Source organism: Lissotriton helveticus, chromosome 9 (assembly GCF_964261635.1).
Source record: "Lissotriton helveticus chromosome 9, aLisHel1.1, whole genome shotgun sequence".
NCBI classification, from domain to species: Eukaryota; Metazoa; Chordata; class Amphibia; order Caudata; family Salamandridae; genus Lissotriton; species Lissotriton helveticus.
In genome coordinates, this window is record NC_136070.1 from 929,323,484 (window position 1) to 929,350,623 (window position 27,140).

Below are 27,140 nucleotides of genomic sequence, written 5' to 3' on the forward strand. Positions count from 1 at the left end.
ACTGACCCTGAACCCTAAAAATACCCCTTTACCCAAAAACTGAAAACTGACCCTGAACCCTAAAAATACCCCTTTACCCAAAAACTGAAAACTGACCCTGAACCCTAAAAATACCCCTTGACCCAAAAACTGAAAACTGACCCTGAACCCTAAAAATACCCCTTTACCCAAAAACTGAAAACTGACCCTGAACCCTAAAAATACCCCTTTACCCAAAAACTGAAAACTGACCCTGAACCCTAAAAATACCCCTTTACCCAAAAACTAAAAACTGACCCTGAACCCAAAAAATACCCCTTTACCCGAAAACTGACCCTGAACCCTAAAAATACCCCTTTACCCAAAAACTGAAAACTGACCCTGAACCCTAAAAATACCCCTTTACCCAAAAACTAAAAACTGACCCTGAACCCTAAAAATACCCCTTTACCCAAAAACTGAAAACTGACCCTGAACCCTAAAAATACCCCTTTACCCAAAAACTGAAAACTGACCCTGAACCCTAAAAATACCCCTTTACCCAAAAACTAAAAACTGACCCTGAACCCTAAAAATACCCCTTTCATTTAACATAATTAGCAATTAATCAATTAAATAAAATTAATTACCAATTACATTTTAATTAATTAACAAACATTTTTTAATTAACAATTAATTAAATATTACTACCAATTATTAAATTAACATATTTAATTAATTATAATTAAATTACTTCCCACCCTATTCCCCTATAAACCCACAACCCGCTAGAGAAAATACATTATTTTAATTGACATAATTAGCAATTAATCAATTAAATAAAATTAATTACCAATTAAATTTTAAATAATTAACATATATTATTTAATTACCAATTAATTAATTATTACTACCAATTAATAAATTTACATATTTAATTAATTATAATTAAATTACTTCCCACCCTATTCCCCTATAAACCCACAACCCGCTAGAGAAAATAAATTATTTTAATTGACATAATTAGCAATTAATCAATTAAATAAAATTAATTACCAATTAAATTTTAAATAATTAACATATATTATTTAATTACCAATTAATTAATTATTACTACCAATTAATACATTTACATATTTAATTAATTATAATTAAATTACTTCCCACCCTATTCCCCTATAAACCCACAACCCGCTACAGAATTAAATTACACAATAATTAAAAAAATAATTAATTAAAAAAAATAATAAAATAAATTGACACTTTTCACACATATTATAACATAAACACACTATAAATAATTAAATATTATTTAAAAAACTATATTTTTTACTATCTAGATTATATACTTGGATATTTTCACTGTCTATATTATTTACAGTCGATATTACTTCACTTACCTTAAAAACGATATTTTGGCTGTCGATATTCTGTCTAGTCGATATTTTCTCCAAACGATATTTAAAACTCGATATTCTGTCCAGACGATATTTTGGAGTCGATATTATGTCTGTGCACCGTGGGTTTTTTTTTCATTGGTCTTTGCATGTGTCTTTCTAAAAAAGACATTACACAATTGGTCAAAGGCGTCTGCATGTATCCGCCCACTTCCTAAGCAAGCGGTGACGAGCAGGGGCCATCTATTTTTAATTAGCGCAGCACGCACCATGCACGTCACGCACCACTCGCATGCTTGTGTTCCTTTGTTTTCCCCTTGCTCGGGTCCAGAAAACTTGTTCCTCTTTGTAACCCCCCTTTATGGTTGTACGTGTACAGAGAATGGAGTACCTTATTAAGGCTGCCGTCTGTCCTAGTGCAAGCAGGGAACAGGGTTTTTATAGCTGCTGGTTAGATGGTAAAGTAAACTGATAAGCGATTAGTCGGGTCCTAGTTCTGCTTGGCCCCAGTGCACTGCACCTGCACCACCGATAGCTACGTCCGAAAGATGTTGTTTAGTCAATCCTTCTTATCCCCTGTGGTCTCCTCTCTCTCCCTGTTCTGTTACATCCTGCCCTCTGACTCTCATCCCCGTTCTCCCGCCCTCCCCCTTTCTCGCCTCATCTCCCGCTCTTGGGCCCACCTGCCCCCATCGCTTTTCATGGCGGCTTCTCAACATGCACAGCAAACCTCTGCAGCGTCGCTGAGCTAATAAACATTTTGGTGACAGGCGCGACTTAAACAGTACATTGCTTATTGATAATATCTGTCAGTGTGCCGTCGCGCACTCGAGGAATGAATGCGCACTGTAGCGCCGCTGTCCTGAGTTATTGTCAGCAACAGGAACAATTGGAATACGTTTTTTGTTTATTAGAGCGGTCTTCCCCAATGACTAAACGCTGACTTTTAACAGTTTATACAACATAATGTAGACGTTATTAAATGTGGTACTCAGCCTTGTGATTCGGATGTGAAAAGGGTACGTTTCAAGGCGCTTCATGGTAGGCCACTTGGCGCGCAGAGCTTACTGGAGTGACAGAAGTGAGATCACCTGTCTTTTTAACCCTGATGACATCACAGGATCAAATGCTTGCATCACGCTTAGCCCCCCAGCAGCCGCCTTTTTGCTCCTGAATGAGAAGGGCGACCTACATTTCACTTCTAGTTCTTCTACTGGCCCTATGACCCTATAGACCAGGGTATCACTGCAGTGCCAAAAGGGCTGTCAAAAGAGTACCATCTGTTATCTCTAAATGACATCCATGGTGATGTTAAAGGGACACACACCCAGGACTCTAGAGAAGGAAGTTTGTGACAGAAGGTGAAGAAGGAAAGGTGGACCATGTGTATTGGGGTGTTGTATTGATATACCTACCTGTAAGGAGTATTTCAGGACCTTGACGTCCATTATGAAATAAGTAGCATGGTATCCGAGGGTTCTTCAGGTACAGTTCAGACTCCTTGGAACACTGTCTTGGAGTCTTGTAAGAGGCTAGTGCCCGCTTCGTAGAATGTTTTTCATACTTAATTTAATACTAAAATATGCCAGCTACCGATAAAACGGTGTTTGTGTCCACTGGACTCTTCATGGCATTCTAAAGGAGCAAGTTAATTTTTTTGCATCCAATTCAATAGCATTTATTTTAACAATGTATTAAAGCTTATCAAACCTCTTCAATGATTTGGGGGAAGTCAAAGTATTAACATGTGGATGTTTTCCAGCAGGCACATAACCAAACGGGCTATGTTGCAGGTCAGTGAGTCCTGCAAGTTGCACATGCAATGACCACATAACCTCACTGATCTGTCTTAGTAAGCTCTGTGTGTATAGGTTTAAATGCAGTGCTGAGCAAAAGACACAATATTGCAATCAAGCTGCAAAACTGTGATAGTAAGTTGCATGGTAAAAAAAATATATATATACCTATGGTTTTGCACATACACTGGGTCGAGTCTCTGTGTTGGCTCAACATTCTGTGATTCTAAGCACGTCACTTAATTTTCCTGTGCCTACAGAAAACAAGCATTGACATAGCCAATAGGCCTCACCTTTGGGACCTTATAAGTGTTTAGCCATGCAACAGTTGATGTTGTTGCACCAAGGATATTGTGCTGCATAACTAAATACTAACAAGGTCCCATAGGCGAGACCTATTGGCTATGCCAATGCTTGTTACCTTTCCTTCCCAGCCACACATGAAACTGCCCCAAATGGGTATTAAAAAGGTGTTTAAAAGAAATTGTAAAGGTATAAGTAAGGAATATTTTCTATTGGCCTTTAACAATCAAAATTGGACTGACTATAATTATACTGATCTGTCAACTACAGGGTATTCAACATGGCTTACATCAGCTATTGACTCTCTTGCTCCCCTTAAAGAATCTTATGTATGTAGGAAGAAGCCCACCTCTCCCCGGTTCTCAGAGAAGCTGAGAATACTTAGACAAGCTTGTCGCCGCCACGAACGCCTTTGGTGTAAACATTATGACCCACTCAAAAGAGCCAGCTATAAGGCCAAGCTGGCAGAATACAAAGCAGCCATTAAGCTAGAGAAATCCTTATACTGCAATCAGAAGATCTCAACAATCAAGTCCTCCAGGGATTTATTTAAACTGATCAATCTTTTATCCATACCTTCTGTTTACTCCAATACTGAGAGCTCCCAGGACTTCTGTGATCGTATGGCCAAATTCTTTAATTCCAAAACTTTTGAGATTTACTCTTCCTTTGACAGACTTAATTCAGAGCCCTCCATTTCTGCCCAAAAGACTAATCTCACATCCCCCAGTTCCCTACAGACTAAGAAGAGGGATTTTCGTCTTTCTGCTTTTTTCCCTCTATCCTATGAGCTGACCAACCAGCTTCTTTGAGGTATTACAGCAGGCTCCCCACTTGAACTTGCTCTCCCAAACTGATGAAGTTGGGAGGGGATATTGTTATTCCCCATTTTACAGCAACTCTCAATTAGGCCATTTTCTTCTAGATGCTAGCCTCAAAGCTGAAAAACTGCCATTGTTAAGCCTCTGCTTAAGAAATCCAACTTGGACCCCTCTGAAATGAAAAATGATCGGCCTATTTCTTTACTATCTATTCCCGCCAAGATCCTGGAGAAACATTTTAATGCCCAGCTCGTGACTTATTTGGAACAACAGCATCCGCTGGTCATTTCTCAGTATGAATTTAGGAATAACCATGGGACCGAGACTGCACTACTATCAGCTGTCAACAACATCCATACCATGGTTGATGCTGGGCAGGCTGCAGTGGTGGTTCTGTTGGACCTATCCGCGGCCATCTATACCATCTCTCCCATCACGATAATTGACCGCCTACATGAAATTGAGGTCACAGACTTAGCTTTGAATCTTCTGTCGTCTTTACTGATGGATAGGTCACAGAAAGGGGTGGTGGACCAATTCTACTCTGACCCCATAGCCATTATGTGTGGGTTTTTGCAGGGCTCCTACTTGAACCCTACCTTGTTTAGTATATATGACTCCCCGCTGGCTAAACTGATTAGATTTTTTGGGTTGCAGGTGTTATCCTATGCTGATGATACACAGATAATCGTGTCTATAACAAAGGATATAGAGGCCTCCGCGGCTAATTTTAACAATTGCATACAGACTGTGGCCACCTGGATGGTCACTAATTACCTCCGACTGAATGGGGACTAAACCGGGATTTTCATCTTTGGCAGTCAACAATAAATTTGAGCCCACTCTTGGTGGCCAGTAAAGCTTGGTCAATGTCCCAGCCTTGCTGACTCGGCAAAGAATCTTGGTGTCCTAGTTGACAACAAATTGTCCTTTAATCTTCAGTTCAATAAGACAGTATCATCTTGTTTTGGGGTTATTAAGACCCTTAGGAAGGTATTTCCGTTTCTTTCTCTCTCTCTGCGCGTAAAGAAGCGGCTGTGGCACGGATAATGTCCAGGATGGATTATTGTAACGCCCTCTACCTGGACACAAATAAGACAGGCCTTGATAAGCTGCAGCTTGTCCAGAATGCTGCAGCAAGACTCAGTTTGGATCTTCCTAAATATCATTCAGTCCCTGCTGCTATTTTCAAACTGCACTGACTCCCGGCTGCCAAATGAATTGTATTTAAGACCTTATGCATTGTTCATAAGGCACTTCACAACTCAGGCCCTGAGGGAGTTAGGCATCTCTTTCAACGATATGTTCCTGCTAGACAGTTGTGTTCTGCTCTAAAAATGTGTTGGTTATTCCTAGGTTTCGGAGGGCAAGATGGGAAGGGAAAGCCTTTGCTGTGGCGGCATCAAAGCTTTGGAACCCTCTCCCTCAATCCGTCTCTAGCTTGGAAGTAGTCCTTTTTCATTTCCGTAAGTCATTGAAGACCTGGCTTTTTGCCTCTTAATGTCCGTTTCGTATAGGGATGATGCTCTCCTTCCCCAGTAGACTAAATGCTTTAGCGCCTTGATGCCCTCGGGCATTTGTTCACACTTTATAAGTTGTTCAATCAAATCAATGAGAATGGTCTAAGACCATTTTTTAATCTAGTATTTTCAAGATATGTTGAAGTCTAGATTATACATGTTTGCCAACTCCAAGTTGCTCACTGAGATGCTAATGCCTTTGACCCTTAGGTTATTTCATCACAAACTATTTTAATGGTCTTATGTTTTCCAGACAGAATTGCCTGTTGGGTCTCAAGTGCCGCCACTCTGTTAGTCCTTCGTGTTTGTGCTCCTGTTACATAAGGTTGGTTTCAGCTTGGTCCAGGCTTCTTTCAGTAGCCGCTACAACAATAAAAAATATGGTGAGGCATGATGGCGCCAAACTCACCATATTTACTTCTCCTCCTGGTGCGGCACTTCTCTCCCCATATCAGCGTCCTCGAGCAGGAAAGAGAAGGACTTCCTTCCTGCTAAGTGGAACGCCAACAACCAATCTTGGAGCTGCTCTCAGCACGTGAATAGCTCCAGGATTGATGAGAGCAGGCTAAGCCAGTGCTCATTTAAGGCTCAGGGCGAGTGTCAGCACATCTCTGGCTGTTTCACAGCCATGGGATTGCTGGGTGCGTATTGCACATATAGGGCTGGCTGTAGCAAACCAGCTGGAAAAACCGGCATGCACACTGCAGTCGCAGGAATCAGCCCGCCCCCTGCACTCACACTGCACTGATAAGTAAAATGGCATTGGCATGCCATTTTATTTTTTTGTGTGTACCTGCTGCACTTGCAGCAGGCGGGTCGACGTTCCGCCTTCTTTCTGTCTTTTTTTAGGAGCAGTCAAGATCAAACTGTGGCTTTTGCAAAATCAGTTCATAAAGTAGAAATTTCCTTTTTTAAATTCTTGCAACAGTAGTTTTACGTCACCCCTTGTGGTGGGGAGGTCATGTCTGCTCAGTTTTCTTCAGTATCGTCACTTCCAGTAGATAGATTGTGTCTTGTATGCCCATTTTTCAATTTTTGCTAATAAACATTTCTTTGATGAAAGTTGCTTTGGTAGTTTGACTTCTGGTGGAAGTCATTGAGAATTCGGCTCTGCAAATGTTATAAAGTGCTCAATAATGAATGGGTGTCAGGAATCAGCATAACAGGCAGAAAGTGTGGAGAAGTGTGGCTCAGGGGTGAGAGGCAGCAGACCCGGAAGCTGAGATCGGTCCTGGACCAGGGTTCAATTCCCCGCCTCGGCGGGTCTTGGGCTAAAAATTCCACGGACTCGATCATTCTCGCCCCAGTGCCTCCTCGACTCACGGGTTCACACTCTGCGACTCTGGGCAATAGCTTGCTTAATCTCCACAACGGCCCCTCGTGGCGGGATGCCTGACTTTCACCTTGTGGATACCCTGCTATCTCACAGGGGAATACCAGGAAGGGTTCCCTAAGCAAGCGCCGGGACACCCACTGCGGGTAGCTGTGCGCTATATAAGCTCATTTACATTTACAAAGCTGACTAAACTCACAGGTTTATAGTTCACTTTTTGAGGTTCACTGATGAGAGCCTCCATTTATCGGCTCTCGATGTTATGATGGATTCCAAGCACTCTCCACTCCAAGAATCAGATCACCTGTGTGCGCAGTAGGGAAGGGTGGTCGCATAACATCCACGCCACAGCGCATGTCCTTGGTCACTCCCTAACTGCTGTCGGCAACAACCAGCAAGAATTCAGACTCAGCCCCCTGCAATGCCCTCACTGTAGATGCAGCTCAGAGGGGGGCGGCAAAATCACTCCTAGGCACATTAGGTGATCAGATCGCCTCACTCATTTGCTGTTCGCGCACCATCGTAGTTAAATTAGGCTATATGACCTCAAAGCAGCTTCTCCCTGATGCGCTGAATGGATGAGGTGGCCATTTTGATCCAGCGTGGTATCAGGGAGAGGCGTCTTCCAGTGGTGTTTTCTTTCTTCTATGCCACTCTTCCAACCTCAATCAAAAGTTGTTGCAATTCCCAGTGTCAAGCTTTCATATACTCTATGAATATTGTTCCTCTGTACTGGTGGGTGAGGAAATTTGGGGAGCCCGGCCCTGCAATTTAGCAGAGGTGCGCTATGTCAGATACTAGCTCAGGCCACACCCCAACTGGGACATTTCTGAATGAGTTTTCTCATCCCTTAGGCATTCATACTGTTCCTGACTAGCCCATACACAAAATTAATTATATGATGACCGATAATTCCCTCAGGTGGATCCTTGTAACACTCCCATTCACTTTCTTACCTAATTGGGGATTCACAATTAAAAGAGGAGCTTGCAAGGACTTCATTGCCAACAAGGTAGTGTCTGGCTTCCCATTCTGTTCTCTCCAGGGTTTTCCAGGATGTATGACATTACAATGCATGCTTTTACATCGTATGCTTTTACAACGCGGTTTTTACAACGCATAGTGCTTTTAGGCGCTGGATAGTGAATTGTTTAATTTACTATTCCAACTCCAGTCCCCGTGGATAGTAGGGAAGGTGTTGGATAGTACATTAAACCTATTCCCTATCCTAGAGCGCCCCCCAGCGCAATGCGTTGTAATAGTTTGCGTTGTAAAAGTTGCGTTGTAAAGGCACTGCGTGGTAAAAGTTGCGTTGTAAAGGTTGTTTACCGGTTTTCCAACACAGAGCAGGCACAATTTCCATTTCAAAGTAACTACGTCACATTTAGTTAGGATCTAAAGCATTGTCCATTGAGGTTGTCTTTAGGACAGCAGCCTCCTACAAGGACACCTCTTTTAATACCAGGGACAAGGCGGAATTTGGAGCGGTAGTGCTGTAAAGCATTTGTTGCTAATTCAAATTGGTCATCACCATTCCTATTTTACAACTAATTTTTTTGCATGCAGGACTTTGACTGGCTAGGTATGACTGGGCAGTGGACATACATGTAACAACAAGTTATTTATGCATTAATCTTTGCATTTCTTGCTTTAAACCTTCTCTCTTCACTACTAGGCACCCCTGAGGAGCATTCCATGTCACACCTTAGTCACACCATCCTTTTAGCAGATCCTGACGTGGGACTGCTAAATGACCACTTGAGCCCAGGAGCCTTGACATGAGGAGTCTGAACTGCTCTCTCAGTCTCAGAAGAGGAGACTGTAGAGGAGAATGCTGGACCCGGGAACTGTTTTCAAGAACAACTTCTCTGCATTTAAAAAATAAACTTCAAGGCACTGAATTAGCCATAAATGGAGGGAACCACAACTAGATGATACAAAATACACCTCAAGATGACCACTGACCTGCCTCTGGGCATACACCTCTTGATATGGGTGTTGTGGAAATGCATTTTAAGCATGTCAAAGCGAACATATTTCAACGAGTGCCTCCAAAAAGAGTGGTGGCACATTTACGAAACTTTAACGCAGTGCAGCAAGCAAAGTTGCTATGCTGCGTTGTGTGAACAGGAGAGAGCAGAAATGCTTCATATTTACAAAGATATGGAGCATTTCTATTCTTCTCATGCGCTGGTGCACTGTGTGCAGCCTTGCACCAGTGCAGGCATACTTACACAATAGTGCAAGGGTGCCTGCGCAACAGGCAGGATTTTGTTTGAGCAGCAAGGGACATCTTCCTGCACAAAAACAATTCTTAGAGGCATTTTCCTCTTTCTATGTGTGCTGCAGAATGCTGTGCACGTGGAAAGAGGAAATAGCGAGGAGAAATAGAGATATTTCGCTTCGTTACGCCTCAGTTGGGAAGGCATAGATTTATGACGCATGCCTAGGTTTACAAGTATTTGTAAATCTGAGAATTCACCAAATTCTGTGGGTGGATGCGTGGGAGCACCTATACTCCACCCATGGAATGCCTCCCAAATCGAAAAGCAGCTGCTTGTGTTAGATTTCTTCACAAAGCCATGCAAGGCCACACAAATCAGGCCTTGGGTAGCTTTGTAAATATTACTGAAGCCTTTGCATTGCCCTTGTGTCACCTTGTGGGACACAAGAACTATGCAAAGGCTTCATAAATATGGGCTTGGGAAACTGAACCTGGCTAGATTGGGAGAGCAGTCAAATAATAAGCATGCCTTAGAGGGGATGTATGACGTTACAGTGCAGGCTATTACAACGCCTGCCTTTACAACGCGGTTTTTACATCGCAGTCCATTACAACGCATAGCGCTTTGGGGTGCTGGATAGTGAATAGTTTAATTTACTATTCCAACTCTAGTCCCCGTGGACACTAGGGAAGGTTATTGGATAGTAAATTAACCTATTCCCTATCCTAGAGCGCCCCCCAGAGCAATGCGTTGTAATAGTTTGCGTTGTAATGACCGCGTTGTAATGGTAGTGTGTTGTAAAAGTTTCGTTGTAACGGTTGTTCACCCTTAGAGGATCTCCCAATGCATTCCAAACAGAGGTTTATAAACCAAAACAAGTGAGGAGGCCTTGCAGAATGGAACTGATTGGCCTTCCTGCAACAGGAACAACCCCAAATGGCTTAACTTTTTCAGAGGTTCTGGTCAGAAGCCTCAGTAAGACCAGTACTCTTTTCTGATATATGTATGTGTTCTTTGAGTCACAAGTTCGAATATGCGTAGAACCGACCCTTTCGTGATCAATCAAAAGATTACAGATAAGTTGTACAATAGCACCACCTTATTATTGTTCTTAATATTGTTGGCATTAGCGATATATTAGCAAGCATTGTTACTTCTAATAATAATAATAATTTTAATAATAATACAAATGATAAAAACAGCAATAGTAATAATACACATTATAAAAAGGGCAACAATAATAATAATTTGAGTTGTGTTTTTTTGTAACTATGAGCACAGAAAAATGGAAAAGCACAGTAGAAAGGGCTGGGCCCAATAGTGGGGTCTTGTATTTAGCTTCAGTAGTCTGGTACAGTTTACAATATCCGGTAGTGGCACCCCAGACAAGTGGTAAAGGGGAGTGCCTTTAGGGAGAGTCCAGAAAGAGTTGAGAAGATTGTTCTGAACCAAACAGTAGCAGATGTATCCGTTCATTGAATAATAAACTAAGCTCAACTCCCCCATAGCTCAGTGAGAAGTATGGCCCAGTGGTCACCGTCTGGATGGGATCTACGCCAGTTGTCCTGCTGTGCGGATACAACACGGTGAAAGACGCACTGGTGAACCACGCCGAAGAATTCAGCGGACGAGCCATTCTAACATCAGACATAAAAGTCAATGGCGCAGTGGGTAAGTGCAATGATAATGTCATACCCAAAATGTTTTTGAAAGGTCTGTGGCTTTTTCTAGAAACATAAGGTCATGTAAATGGTCTGCTTCAAGATAATTCCTTAGTTCTATTTCGCTACTTAAATCTAGGTCATTTGATTCATCTGGCCAGGGTCAGGTAATCTCTGGACCTTGTGGTTCTCTGGGCCTTGGGGTATTTTGTGCCAGTCGAATACTTGAGTGTGCATTTCTCCGAATCATCATAAGCACATTTTCTTCTTGGAGGTCTCAACAATGAAACCATGGAATTGCAGCAGAAACTACCTTTTGCCCCGCTACAGGGTTTCTTGCACATACATGCCAGAATAGCGGGGCTAAGTAATAAATAAACATTTTACTTTGTATAGTTATTCAAAAACATTAAACGTGGAATGCATAAAGCCAATGATTCAACAACTCATTAATTACAATAAAATGTCACCCAGGCATTTAACTCATTGTAAGTTCGGCCAAACAGATGAAAAAGTAAAAAACATTTTTCTATCAACGGGTATGTCTGCTACACACTTCCCCCCTGTTTCCTAAATTGCACATCGCTGTTGATGCTCCTCAGCATGGAACTACACTGCCAGTAGGGCTGAGCGATCGTCTTCACCATGCTGGAAGATTTTTCAGTTTACTAGGTTCTAGCCAATCCCACAAGACATGTGACATAGTATGCCAAGTGACTACCTTATTGTAGTGTCATGAGACTGTGTGTGCTAGGACCCTTGCGGTTTTGGGCGGACTTAGTAGAGGAAGTACGTAACTGGTTGGGAGGTGCTAAGGTGGAGTTATTAACAGTTATGACGTAATCAGAGATCAGAGTGAGATTGTACGCAGAGGAATAAAGACGTCCAACACAGAGCTCCATGTGTGGCATATTTATTTACATGCTCCTGGGCTGGAGAGGACGCTACAACTGACGACTAGGATAGAATTGGCCAATGAATGATGGCACATATAGGTATGGCGGCTTGCAAGAAAAACCGAGTGACAAGAGAAAACCACCAAACAAAACAAGTAAACTCATTTGGACATTGCCCCAAGATTACAATATAGGTCAACGGTTGCCCCATACATTTCATTCTCCAGTATTGGATCTTTCATAGATTTACAGGCTTGTATCACATGCTTGTATCATCGCCATCGTCGTAGTGGGAGTCCCACGGTATATATATAAAAGCAGTAGATAAAATTACCATAGGCTACCAAGCAATGAACAGTCAGTACCATAGCCTATCCACCTTCTTTTGTAAAAAAGAACCAAATCCAATCAACAGCCAATCAGGCGACGACACCCTCTAGAACAATCCCAAGATAGGCTAGGTTCCTAAGATTTTCTACCGTACCTCGTGTGAAAGGGAGCTCTGCTCGGTTTTTCTCTGTTTCTTCAAGTGTCTTGCCAGTATTTCTTCAAACATGTCTGAAAGGTCTCTTCGGGTCATGTGGATCATGTCGAAAAAAGAGGCTGCATTCTGAAGAGCCACATAAGGACTGCATCTACTGCCTTTACCCTCAACACAAGGTTAAAGATTGCAAAATATACAGAACCTTTTCTACTAAGACCCTCAAAGACAGGGAGGGTAGACTACTGATTTGCCTTAAAAAATTAAGGCAAAATCTGATGTTCTCTCTGAGGATGAGGAGAGCTCTACCTCATTGACATCTAGAGAAACACCTAAAAGGAGAGAAAGATCTCTTCATTCTCCTGAGGTTTAAAAAAAAAAGCTATGAAAGAAATCTTGTCATGAGGAAGAAAGTACCTCACAAAAAGGAAAGCTTCCATTTCCTTCTGAGGAGAAAAGTCTTAAAAAATACAAATATTCTTCTTATCATTCCATGAAGGTATCTGTCTCTAAGAAGCTTTTAGCGCCAACGGCGTTAATTTCTAAGCCTTCGTCATCGAGAAAACCATCTCCAAAACAAGTTTCTCCTTCACCGTCGTCGAAGAAATCTCCATCATCGACGACGGTCCCGCCGACGACGCTTCAGGTGACGATGAGTCCTTACCGCCGACGATTTCATCGTCGATGACAACATCGGCGACGACGACTGCAACTTTTTTGCCGACATCCTCGTTGACGACGGTGGTTCGGTCGACGGCTATATCTACGGCTGTGACGATGACGATCTCGTCGACGATACCAACGACGGCTGTATCTGGTCCAATCATGTCCTCGTTGACGATGCAGACACCTTTACCATCAACAGAGATGTTCTACACCACGCCTAGCCGTAAGCATACATCTTCTGTACAGCTTACACCAATATATCCACCGACAACGTTCTCGTCGACAACACCGTCGATGAGACAATTTTTGCAGAATCCTGCAATAATTTCTCCTTTACCTTCTTCAACATTCCTGGAGGAATCCGATGATGAAGGGATGTTTGGACCAGCATATAGTCAATCACAATTACATGTGAAGTACCAGGAAGATGATGACGAGGACTATAGTGGATACTATCAACAGGTATATCCCCCTCCTGAAGCAAAAATGCAATATATGGAGCCAGTTTCCGAACCTATGGTTCACATGCCTGTTGCAATGATTCAAGATCTTCAGGATTTGTTACGAGACTATCGTTCACATTTTCCTTTGGCTCCTGCTCCTCCACCTCCTCAACCTCCACCGCCAGTCACTACACCACCTCATACTTCTGTGCCTGTATCCGCACAGTCCCCGAGGGTAGATACTAGTGTACTGCAACTGCATCCTGATACCTCTGATGAGGGAGAGATTGAGAATACTCCTCCTCAGAAGGAGGCTTCAACAGGGGATGAGTGGGATGACTATGTCATATCTACACCAGCTTCTCCATCTCCTCAAATGGTAGAATCTCCGCCAGATGACATTGGCGGCTTACATGCTTTAATTGAGAGAGTCACAAGGGAAGGACAAGGGAACCCTACTCACAGTGGAAACCAGGGCGATTAGTTTATCAAGAAAACAATGGTTCCTGTGGTATAGTAATTGTACATAGTCAGTACATAGCATAATAGCAATTTATAGTAGTAGAGGGTTTAAACAGGGATGTCAAAAGGAGAAGCAAGGTTCAAAATACCAGGTTTTTATCATCAAAGTTTTTTTATTTCAAAACAATGGTTTCATCAATTATATACAATTGCACACATAGTATTTCAGAAAAGAGTGCAGAGTGTCCCGAGTGTTTTTGTGAGAACCAAGGAGTAACTACGTGACAATAGGTGAATATATACAGGTTTCTGCTGGGGGTATTTACAAGATGCCATTTCCTATGGCGTTGACGGCGTTTCGACCCGTGAGAATGGAGGTCTCGTCAGGACTGATCGTTACATTTGACGGATGGATGCAAGGCTCCGGACGATGCTCCAGCATGCCTTATAAGTAATTCTAAGCCTGATTCTGTCATCTCACAGGCTGCACAATGGAGATCGAGGAATCCTCTAACGTCCGTCACTGCTCCACCTGACAAGGAAGGGAGGTGTTTAGATATTATTGGAAAGAGATTTATGACCACATCAGGGGCAATTGTTCGAGCTGCCAACGCTATTACGATTCTAGCCAGGTATGATTGACAGATGTGATCGGATATTGCCCAATTTTTAGATCTACTTCCGGAAGACAAAAAGATGGAAGCGAGGAAAATCCTGCTTGAAGGAGAGAGGTCGGCTTCCGCGATTATAGATGCATCCATGGATATTGCGTCCTTGGGTTTCCGCCAGCTGGCTGGAGCCACTGTTTTGAGATGCCAGTGTTGGGTGAAGGCAACTATGAACTGCCCTAAGGTACGCGAGAACATTTTGGATATGGCTTTTGATGGTGAGTCACTCTTCGGCAAGCATGTTGATGATACTTTACAAGCCATAAAAACAGATACGGACACTGCTAAGGCCCTAGGGGCGCTACAATTCAGGAAAACACCCTTTCGCGGAGCGCAGGGCAGAGGAAATTATTCCTTTCGAGGAGGTTATCAAAGGGACCAACCTCAATCATACATCTCCTACAGGCCGTCCTATTAGCAGCAACAACAATCTCGCGCACCACCGCAGGCTGCTTACTCTAGACAACCTAGAAGAAAACAGCAGGTTCAGCCTAGGGACACAGGCCGTAAGCAGGTACGATGCTTCGCCGCCTGCCGCTCCTCTGAATTCCAGAAAGAAAGTCCCTCTCTCTCTTTTCTTGGACCAATGGAAAAATATAACATCAGACAAATGGGTCCTAGATATAATAAGGTATGGCCATACCCTAGAATTTACCACAACACCACCTCATCACCCTCCCCAAAGACCCTCCAGTTATTAAAGAAGGAGGCTTTAATAATGCTGCAAAAAGGAGCCATAGAGCTTGCTCCACGTTTTCAGAAAGGGAAGAGATTTTACTCTCCCTTTTTCCTCATAAAAAAGAAGAGGCTGGGGGATTGGCATCCCATTTTAGACCTCAGGAAACTCAACAAATACCTGTTGAAGAAATCCTTCTGCATGGTCACTCTTCAAGAGATTTTACATCTTCTGAACCATTTGGATTTTTCAACAAGCCTGGATCTGGAAGATGCTTACTTCCATATCCCGATTAACCTCAAGCATTGGAAATTTCTATCGTTCACGGTGGCAGGCGCGCATTATCAGTTCATGGTCCTTCCATTTGGCCTACGCTCAGCTCCACAGGTGGCAGCTTTCCTAAGGCTGAAAGGCTTACAAGTCTTCCCATACCTCAACAATTGGCCGCTAAAAGCTTCCTCTCTTCGCCAGGCTTCAGAAGACATCTTTTCTGCCTACAACTATTCCGTTCTCTGGGTCTGGCGTCAATCTTCAAATATCCATTCTAGTTTCTTCTCAGGGGTTAACCGTTCTAGGAGCACTGATAGAAACTCTACAAAACAAGGTATACTTATCAGCGGAAAGAATGAACTCCATCTTGTCTCTCGCTCACGACCTTCACAGAAGAAAGTGCACTTCTGTACGTCTCCTCAAATCCTTTCTCAGGATGTTGTCTTCCACCATTCTCATGGTTCCTCATGCTCGGCTGAGAATGAGATCACTTCAAGAGCAATTAGACGCCCAATGGCTTTAGTTATCACGATCATTCGACTGCATAGTTCGGATAACTCCGATCATGAAAGAAGCACATCCTTGGTGGCAATCTCCTCACAATCTCTCTCTGGGACAGTCATTCCTTTCTCCTCTTCCAGAGTTTGTTCTGACAACAGATGCATCTTTGGAAGGCTGGGGAGCGCATCTGCAAGACCTGCAAGTAAGTGGCAAATGGAGACTCTATCTTCAAAATGCATATCAATTTTCTGGAACTGCGGGTGATTTCTCTAGTCCTTCAATCATTCCTTCCAAGGATAAAAGCATCCCCAGTCCTCATATGCATGGAAAACACTACCAACGTGCATTACCTCAACAAGCAGGGAGGGACGAGATCCCCGATTCTATCTTGGGAAGCTCAGAAAATATGGGTATCGGCATTACAACATCAGATAACCATCAAAGTGGAGCATCTCCCAGGAATAAAGAACAACCTAGCAGACACGTTGAGGGTGTTGATGAAAATGAAGAGGGAACCGTGCCAACTCTTCCTCATTGTTCCACGTTGGGCTCGTCAACACTAGTTCACAGAGCTTCTCCTGCTATCACAGTCTAGCCCTTCTCGCCTTCCTCCATCAACCACAATGCTGACAATTAACAAGGAACAGATCCTGCATCCTCATCCGGCTTCTCTGCAATTGCATGCCTGGAACCTGAGTACAAGGATGTAGACATTCAGGATTGTAAATTTATTTTGTCCAGGGCAAGAGCTGAATCCACGTCAAAAACATATAGACTGAAATGGAAACGTTTCTGTTCTTGGTGCCATCGTAATGGTATTCACCCTTTTAACTCTACCCCAGAAATAATCCTGCCTTTCCTTTTATCCCTGGCAAGGTCAGGTCTTGCTTATGTTTCAATAGGAGTCCATCTTACAGCTATCTCTCGATATAGACAGAAATCGGACACCTCTTCTCTTTGCTCTGCTCGCATCATCAAACAGTTTATGAAAGGCCGTTTCAGAAATGTTCCTCCTCTCAGGCCTCCTCTTCCTGAATGGCACCTGAATATAGTTATGTCACATTTAATGAAGCCGCCTTTTGAGTCGATCCACAAGACAGAGCTCAAATTTCTCTCATGGGAAGTAGCTTTGCTTCTCGTACTTACATCAGCTAGAAAAGTAAGTGAAATCCAAGCCTTCACCATCAAGGAACCGTTCTTGCATTGAACAGAGGTTTTTGTAATGTTGCGAACAAATCCTAACTTTATTCCAAAGATGCCATCCCAGTTTCACCTCAATGAACCAGTAATTCTGTGCTCCTTTTTCTCACATTCTTCATCTCCAGCGGAGAATTCTCTTCACTCCTTAGATGTAAAAAAATGCCTTAAATTCTATTTGCAAAGAACAAAGCATCTAAGCAGAACAGATCAATTCCTAGTATCGTATGGACCTGTTAAGTTAGAATCTGCTGTTAGGCAAAGAACTGTTGCACGTTGGATTGCTTCTGCTATTCAACTATCTCATGTGAAAGCGGGTAAACCGCTTACCACCAAAACCAAGGCGCATTCCACAAGAGCAGTATCTTCTTCTGCTGCTCGCTTTCCTGACTTCCCTCTGGACAAGATTTGCCGTGCTGCTACCTGGAAGAATGCTCATACCTTCCCGCTGCGCTATTGCCTGGACATTACATCTTACAGCGAAGCAGCAGTGGGACTGGCAGTCTTGCGCCATCTGTTTCATTAAGGCAGGCCTCTATGCTTAAAAGTATTCTTTATTATCTATTTTATATATATATATATATATATATATATATATATATATATATATATATATATATATATATATATATATATATATATATATATATATATATATATGTGATGTGGCGACTTGTTTTTTATTTTGATGTATACCCCCAATAATACCATTACAAACCCACCTACCTCTCACGTTACCGACACCAGTTCACCTTATGGTCCACTATGGTACTTTACCTTGATCCACCCACACGTCTGTGCACCACAGTGTATGCACAAACAATGGGATAATTATTATTTCTGTATTCCCTGAGACTGCCCATCAGAACGAGTGAGCCCCTCACTAGATGAGATAATATTTAAATGTACTTGACAATCACTAATATTTTCACTTCAAAAAGCATTCAATATGTCAATGCATTCATTACTTTATTTCTCATGCCTTGTATCCTTATTTGTAATATTATGAGGGTTTAAAAACACATTTGTATTCAATGTATGTGTTTAAATGACATGATTTGGCAATATTTATTTTATTTTTATGCATGCTGCGTCACAGCCTGGGTGGAGAACATTCCCAGGCTTCCATACCCTATCTGAGCCACGAACCACAGCACTCAGACCAATCTCAACGCTTCATTGCAGCTTTGTGATTGGCTCAGGGGAACCTGGGTGCCTACCAATCACAATGCTGCATGGCAGGCTCCCCTGTCAAGGGAGCCTGGGTGCTTCCTAGAAGACGAGTGGAGGAGGACACAATGTGGAAGAGACAGTGGAGAGACGCGGCAATCACATAAGCAATTTATTTTTGTTACCTTCCCGCCCGCCACCCCTGTACCACCACGGTCTTTGTTAAAATGGTAGTCAGAGAAATTACTCTATAGTGGGTATGGTGTGGTTTGTTTTCTTGAGGTTCCTTCAGTGGCTTGCTATCTGGTGTTTGCCCTTTTTTTTTTTGAAAACAGATTTTATTAAATGAACACACATATTATGCAAAGTTCTGTCATCCAGAGTCTACTGCCATCATCAATTTGTCAGTACAGCTTCTGCAGTGTTCGTATGCATAGATATACAATAACACAATGAAAGGAAAGGAACTATATAATAGATGCAACTCCCCCCCATCCAATCCCACCCCCCATGCACCGCTACTCGCTCTATACACAGCTTAACGACCATATAAACATCATGCCATGTACTCTAGCCACCAACCGTGGTACCATACAGTCCAACACTTCAGGGAGACGGGAGGACCCCTTCTTCAGGCGGGGGATCCAAGTCCAGACCACGGTAGTCTGCCCACCGCTTCCAAATTTTGTAGTGCTTTCGGGGACAGCCCCTGGCCAGAAAGACAGGTTTCTCTAGGCCCATACAGAAGTCCATCCCATTCTTCCAGGCAGCCAATGACGGGCCTGGGGCGTTTTGCACGCCTTTGCAATGTCTCGTTTTGCCAGCGTTAAGCCGAGCAGCAGGAGATGACGCTTATACCTGTTGCCCCCAACCCCTGCCATAACATGCAATAGGACAAACTTAAGATCCCTCTGAAGCTCCCAGGCCAAAACCTCATTCAGGCATCGGAACACCCCATCCCAGAATCTCCATAGCGCTAAGCACTCCCAGACCGTTTGAAGCAGTGTGCCCGCTTCCAACCCACACCAAAGACAGTCAGGAGATGCCACCATACCCGCCCTCCACAGGTGCTGTCTGGTAAAGTATGTGCAGTGCAAATATCTGAATTGAATAAGTCGCAGGCGAGTAGAGATTGCCGCACCCCTAGGACTCTCTAAGGCCTCCACCCAGTCCTCCTCATCTAGATCACCGACGTCCTGTTCCCATGTGACCCTAAGTCGTGTCAGGTCAGAGGAGCAATGTCGCACGAGCGTCTGGTATATGCGTGACAGCTTCTTGTCGGGCAGTTCTCCCATAAATATTTTAGCTTCCAGCGGACTGAATTCAGGGAGATGCTCCAGACCCGCCAGGTAGGGTGTTAAAGCGTGGCGAAATTTAAGAAATTTGAAAAACTGGGTGCGGGGCATGCCGAAGTCCTTCTGTAGATTTTCAAACGATTTGAGAACACACCCTGACATGACATCGCCCAGGGTAGAGATGCCAATGGCATCCCATCCCCGGAAGCCCGTCAATGCATCCATCTGAGGTAGACGACCGTTGCGCCACAGCGGGGTTTCTTGAGTAAGGACATTCCACCAGCCCATTCTACGCAGGGCCTGCCTCAACACCTGAAAGACCACCTGCGTGGCCGGGGGGAGGGACCCCCGAAGCGGTGCCGAATACAAGAGCGTATGCAAGGACGCCGAGCCCATCATGTACCGTTCCACCACATAAGCCGGATCCCCTCTACTGCCGTACCACCAGTCGTTCAATACTAGAAGGTGCGCCGCTTGGTAATACGAGAGGACGTCCTATGTGGCCAGTCCCCCGTGTACGTCGAGAGAAAGCATGTCCGCAGGGCTACCCACGCCATGCCCCCCTCCCACAAGAACCCACTCAGGGCCGAGTTAATGTGCCGAAACCAGCAGCGTGAGATCGCGTGCAGGTGGTTCTGTAATTGGTATACCAGGCGCGGGAGCGCCACCATTTGAAAGATGGCAGACCGGCCCTGAATAGACAATGGCATCTTGGCCCACCCCTTCATGTCCTCCCGAGTGCGGTCCCACACAGGAGTAAGTTTGCGCTCGCGGGAGACGGCAGCATCCTCGGATAGGAAGACTCCTAAGTATTTCACCCCCTCAGTAGTCAGCTGGAGGCCAGACGCCCAATCCCCCACACTCTGCGGACCACCGAGTGGCCACTGCGTGGATTTGCCCGGGTTCATGTAGAGACCCGAGGTTTCACCAAAGATCTGCAGAATGAGCAGGAGTTGCGGGCCGGAGCGAGGTAAATCCGTAAGAAAGAACAACACGTCATCGGCGTACAGCGCAATTTTATCTGTGAGGCCCGCCGACCACCTGAACCCTTCGAGTTGGGCGTCTATGCGCACCCACGCAGCGAGAGGCTCCATAGCGAGCGCAAATAAATACAGGGAAAGAGGGCAGCCCTGTCGCGTCCCCCGCCGGACAGGAAACGAATGGAAGACCGCACCACCCATGCGCACCGAGGCCGTGAGGTCCGTGTAGAGCAACCGAATGTACGCCAGAAAGCGCGGACCGAGATTGAGACATCCCAAGAGGGCAAACAAATATGTCCAGCTCAGGGAGTCGAACACCCTGTCCATGTTAGCCAGGAATAGCGCTGCCTGCTCCCCAAGCACCTCCAGGCTGATATTATACCCGGGCCCTCCTGATATTGTGTCGAGTGGACCGCTGCGGCATGAACCCGGCCTGGTCTGGGTGGACTAGGTCCATAATGTACGGCTTGAGCCTGGTGGCAAAGGCCTTAGCTAGGATCTTGGCCTCCGTGTTCAAGAGGGAAATGGGAAGATATGACGCGTGGCACTCCGGGGGCCTGCCAGGTTTTAGAAATACCACCACCTCCGCGTGCCGCCAGTCCGGTGGGAGCGACCCGCTTTCACACGCCTCCTCCACCACCGGTCGGAAATGGGGACCCAACTGGACTAAGATCCGCCCAAAAAATTCACTAGGGAAGCCGTTGGGGCCCGGAGCCTTGCCCGGGTTGAGCTCGGCCAGTGCCGCCGCCAATTCGTCGTCCAACAGGGGCCGGTCTAAGAGGTCCCGCACCTCATCCGAAACCGCCCTTGGCGGGAGATCGTCTATAAAACGCTGGATAACTTCAGCCTCCAGACACTCCTGGGGAGCATACAGCCCCCCATAGTACTCCGCAAAGCTCTCGGCGATGGCCGGAGGCTCAAGAATTGGCGCACCCCCAGGGTCCACGATCTTAGGTAGCGGCTGGGCATGCATGGTGCCCTGACACAGGCGATGCAGCATCTTACAGGACTTGACGCCCCACTGGTATATTCGACTGCGGGTGGCTAACCAGGCCTGCCGTGCCTCATCCATCAACACCATGGTATACTGCTGTTGTGCAAGTACCAGTTGTCGCCTGGCTGGGCCTCCACCCTCCTCCAGACCCCTGCGCTCCAACGCCTCCAGTTCCGCCTCTTGCCTCAGTAAGTCCTTCCGTCTCTCCCTCCAGGCCGCCGCGCACCAGGAAATATCTACACCGCGTAACGTGGGTTTCAGGGCCTCCCAAAGAGTAGCCGGGGAATCCGCCGTGCCTATGATGGCAGACATAAAATGACCTATTTCAGTAGTCAGGTGTGCCCGGTAGTCATCCTGTACCAAGTGCCAGGCCGACATGCGCCACCATAACGGCTGTCTGGCAGAGCCTGTATCAACGGTAACGGCCACTGGCGAGTGATCAGAAAGCGCCCTCGGCAGAATCTCAGCGGACAACCCTTTATGGACAAAGACCCTCGGGAGGAAGATATAATCTAGTCTGGAAAAGGAGTCTCTCGACGCGGAGTAATACGTGAAATCCCTGCGGGACCCATGTCCATACCTCCAGGTGTCTACCCAGTTAAGGCCCGTGGCCAAAGTCCGCAGTCTGGTGGCAGGTCCCCCAACCCCTGGGGGGTCTCGGACGCCCGCGGCACCCCGCCATCGATCACAGTCCCTCTCCATCACGTCATTCCAGTCACCCCGATGATGGACAGGGTATTGGGCATGTCATCCCAGAAGGACATGATCCACTCCACCAAGGACCACTGCAGCGGCGGTGGGGCGTACACGATACCGAAAGTCACTGTGTCGCTACCGATCTCTCCCTGCACAAAGAGGTATCTGCCCTGTGTATCTGTCCATGTGCGTTTGTGTACAAATGAAAGCCTGCGATGTATAAGAACTGCCACTCCCCTAGAGCCCCTAGTAAACCCGGAGTGATAGGCGTGTGCAAACCCAGAGCGCTGGAGGCACAGTGCTTTTGTACCAAGCAAATGAGTTTCCTGCAGGCACAGGACATCCGCCCCTGCCCTCCTAGCATACTGGAAGACCGCCCCTCGTTTCACCTTATCTAACAGCCCCCGTACATTCCAGCTCAAGATGCGCAATGTGACCGGGCCTAAGCGCCCCCCTTCGCCAGCAGTGGACATTTAAATAACACAGCAGATAAAAGGCACACAGCACCAGCACACAGTCGGCAACACACATGGCAGTCAGTAAGCAGCGAAGCGGGCACAAACAAACTCTCCCCCCCAACCCCAAACCCCAACTCCCTCACCCCCCTCCCCCCACTCGTACCTCCAAACAATGGAAGCACCTGTCGTGGTCGGATCATGGCCCAGTCCCCAACGGGGGACCAAGAGCCACCCCCTCCAATGGATCCCCCAGCGGCAGCCCATAGAAACGAGGCTGTCACTCCCTCCCACCCAACCTGGCCGGGTGTGGCTCCCAGCCTAAGCAACCGTGCACCTGATCATCCACACCACGAGTCCATAGAAGCCATGGATATGTCCCATAAGAGTCAAGGCACATCCCCTTGCTGCTCCTGTGCGGCGACATCTCGGTAGGAGACCGAGCCAAAGCGTGAGCCACGGCTCGAGTGCGATCTCCTATGGCGTCGTCACTGGCTCCTAAGGCCCTCCCTGGCTGCCCCACTCGCGGAGGAGTCCGACTCTCCGCCCTTCGCCGTGATGACCCGGATCTTTACCGTCTCGTCCGTCCACTGAAAGACCTCCTCCGGAGTGTCAAAGAATAAGGTGCGGGACTTGAAGATGACCCGCAGCCGCGCCGGGTAGAGCAGTGCGTACTGGAGCTGGAGGCCCCAGAGACGGGCCTTGGCCGCAGTGAAAGACTGGCGTTGTTGCTGCACCAGTCTCGTGTAGTCCGGGAAGATGAGGATGTTTGTGTTCTCATGTGTGACCGTGCCTTTCAGTCTTGCTTGCAGCAGGATGGTATCGCGGTCAGCGTAATTCAAGAACTTGGCTATAATAGGCCGCGGGCACGCACCAGCCGGGGGTTTCTGCGTCAGCGCCCTGTGGGCCCTCTCCACCACAAAGCAACGTGACAAGGTGTCCGCCGGGAGCCAGCCCTCCAACCATTGAGCCAGGAAGCACTCCACGTTGTCCCCCTCGCAGTTCTCTGGAAATCCCACAAAACGCAGGTTGTTCCGCCGGACGCGCCCTTCCACATCCTCAACCCTCATGACTAGGCCTCTCTGCACCTTCTACATGGCTGTGACTTTCTTCTTGAGGACGGACACGTCGTCCTCCACCCCCGTGATGCGCGTCTCCGCGCCCGTGATGCGCTCCACCGCGTTCCGGAGGTCCTGGCGGAGGAGTGTGACATCGGATCTGACTGCCCCAATTTTAGCATCAAGCACATCTCTGGACTGCGTGATCGCCGCCAACAGCGCAGCATTGTCGGGCGTCAGTGCCTGCGATCCCCCAGGACCAACCACCTCTGTGAACTTGCCAATAGGCCCCTGCTTGCCCTGGCCTCCTCCAGCGCCACCACGTGTCATCTTGCCCACAAGCTGCGAGTCGAGGCCGCCGAGTGTCAGTACTCCCGTGCCCGTCCGGGCGTGCCAACCAGGCGGACTTCCCTGCAGCTGCCAACTGGCGTGCTGCCGCTTCGGGGACCGCGACCGCCGCCTCCAGCACCAACTCCCAGGATTCGCAGGCTGTGCCCCAGCAAGGCCGCCAACTATGACGCTCACACCGTGATCTCTCCCGGCAGCTGCCAAGCGGCACAAAGGATCACCACCCAGACCACCGCCGCCGATCTTCGGCGCTGTACAGGACTCACACCGGGGCCCGATCTGACCCCCGAGGCACCAGCCCCCTTGCTCGCCGCCGCTCCTCTGAACAGGCAGCCACCGCCGTCCGGCCCGGCTTCTATGCCGATGAGATATGGGGATGCAGCAGAGTGCACTACACTAGATGCGGTAGCAGGCAAGTGCTGCCCCGTTCCGATGACAGTCACAAATGTCGCACTCGATTAGCCATGCAGCCCCTCGTCGCTCATTCCCAAGTCTGCCAATTCGCCACTCTCCCTCCACAAGTCGTCAGCGCCACGTGTCCTTTCTGTTGGCAGCCCTGATGTCCACCACGCACCTCCATTGTTACACCGGCTCCCACACCAAGCACCGTCGGCTGCCCAGGATGATGAGCTCCTAGTAGCGCCCACGCTCCGCAATCTGACCAGGCACCGCCTCTAGAAAGTATTGTGTCCCATCCAAGCCCAGCCGCCAGGGCCCTGTCCACACTGTGCGAAGGCGCCTGAGGGAGTCTATTGCCAGCAATGGCCGGGCGGCACCGAGGAACCCCCCCAGGCGCTCTCCACAGTCACCCAGGCGCTGTACGATGTCACCACCGGGGCCCGACCTGACCTCCGAGACCCCAGGCACCGGCCCCTTCACTCACTGCCACTCCGTGTCCGCTCGACCTGTGCAGGGCAGCCTTTGGCGGGTCCCCAGCACCTCTTTGCCTTCACAGGGTGTCCCCGCAGTCCCAGATGGGAACCTGGCCGCACTCCTACGCCGGTCCGGCCCGGGCAGAGGAGAGTCGCAAGATGGCGGCCGCTCCCGCCGGCCGCTCTAATATATGGCCTCCTGTCACGTCCCCTGAAGGCCACTGCTCTCCAGCCAGACGTCGCTGTGCCCCTCTACCTCCACACCTCAGGGAAACGGACTCCGATGCACCGCCCGGTCCTCAGGAGATCAGGCGCCCCTCTCGCCACAATCTGCCGGCACCAGCAGTCGCATCCGACCGGCCACGCCAAAATCGAGGCTCCAGCTTCACTGGTCACACCGGGCCTCACCCGCCTCGCTTCGTCGCCGGGCCGCTCCTCCGCGCCCGGGGCCAAGATGCCGCCGCAGTCGCCACCGGACGATGCCCCCAGGCAAGGCGTCTACACTGCAGCTCCGGGTGCCCTCGTGGATGTTCAGGGCAAGGATATTCGTACAGGATAAATGTTAGGCTGGTCGGAGCTCACGCTCTACACGACCGCCATGAACACCAACCTTGCCACGCCCCCCTGGTGTTTGCCCTTTTGATGTTTTTGCATTTTTGCTTTTTGGGTTTTGGGATACTCCAAAATCTCATTGTCCAGGCGAGACAAGGTCGGGGGTCTGGAGGGTTTACTTAAAGTAGGGTAAGGACCAAACTAACCATCGTTAGTTGGACATTGATTGTTTTAAAATGGCTCCATATACCAGCTGGATGGCAGATTTGAGTAGAGCCAGGACATTTGAGTAGAGCCAGGCATGTTTCCCACTTACTGTGTGAGTACCAATCCACTCGAGGGTTTATCAGTGAGTAAGAGGTGTGATGTTTGCCACTAGAGGTAGGAGATGAAAATTACCAAAAAGGAAAGTATGCAAATTGTTAATTTCTGTAGTACATTTGCAGAGTAACATAAGGTTTAAAAACACCTACATTGACTCTGCATGCAATCTAGAGAAGCGGACAGATTTCCTCTGTAAACACAGAAAACTGCTTGTGCTTGAGCTGCCTTTACCTTCCAGGATGCAAAACTCAGTCAAGGGAGATCTGCTACCCGTAGCAATTCTGCTCACAATAGCTCTGAGTAGTTTCTAACACAACATTTTCTGCGCACTCTGCTGCTCTATAAGGAGGTTCAATTCATGCATGTAAAACTGCTTTTTTGTTGCGGTTTTATATACTGTGCAAGCGCAATCAAAATGTATTGGAGAACTTTACATGAGTACCAGTTACATTACACAAGGTCACATTCATATTTTTTAAGACCTGAGGAGATTAATTGATTTGCCCAGAATCACAGGATGTTGAGCTTATGTCACCAGTTCCAAAGTTGGCAGCACTCGCTATAATACCACATCTTTGGTGGGTGATGGGACAGGAATGTTCCCTGCTTGGTTAAAGGGGCTTCATACACTGTCCTGAGTGCTTGACCGCATGCATTTGGTATCCTAACTTTTTATTCTGGAAATGGTGTCAAACTAATCTGAGCATGTGTGTAGAGTTTTTGGTCTGTCCTTGACAATCAAGGATCCTGGTCCTGTTCTTTGCCCTTCTGAGGTGCACCAAACATGCACTTATTATTGACAGTGGATTACTGTCCTCGTTTCTAATAATGGTTGCATACTATGGTTAAAAGAGGATCACAAGCCCTGTTTTTAGCAGTGGTAGCAACATACCATGGCTGAAAGATCAAAAGTGTGACCAGGCATTTTTATCTAGCTCATTAAAATTAAGGCACACAAGCTCGCTTGGGTCAAGGTCTGTTTCTATGTGCTTGACCAGACCTAGCACTGACATCCCAAGTACGAGTTTAGTTTGAGTGTGTGTAGTTAGTGTAGCACAAGGATAATGTGGGAATGAACCAGAGAAATGGAGGTCTTTTGGATCCTTTTTAGATACACCTGGC

At 46.8% G+C, this 27,140-nt stretch overlaps 1 protein-coding gene across 1 annotated transcript in view; it reads left to right on the forward strand.

Annotated features, from left to right (window-relative positions):
* Positions 1 to 27,140, forward strand: part of LOC144783063 (cytochrome P450 2C5-like) — a 524,719-nt gene that overhangs the window by 154,210 nt on the left and 343,369 nt on the right. Inside the window, exon 4 of the mRNA XM_078662233.1 lies at positions 10,862 to 11,024. Coding sequence (XP_078518359.1) covers positions 10,862 to 11,024 — 163 coding nt within the window. The remainder of the gene's footprint in view (positions 1 to 10,861; positions 11,025 to 27,140) is intronic.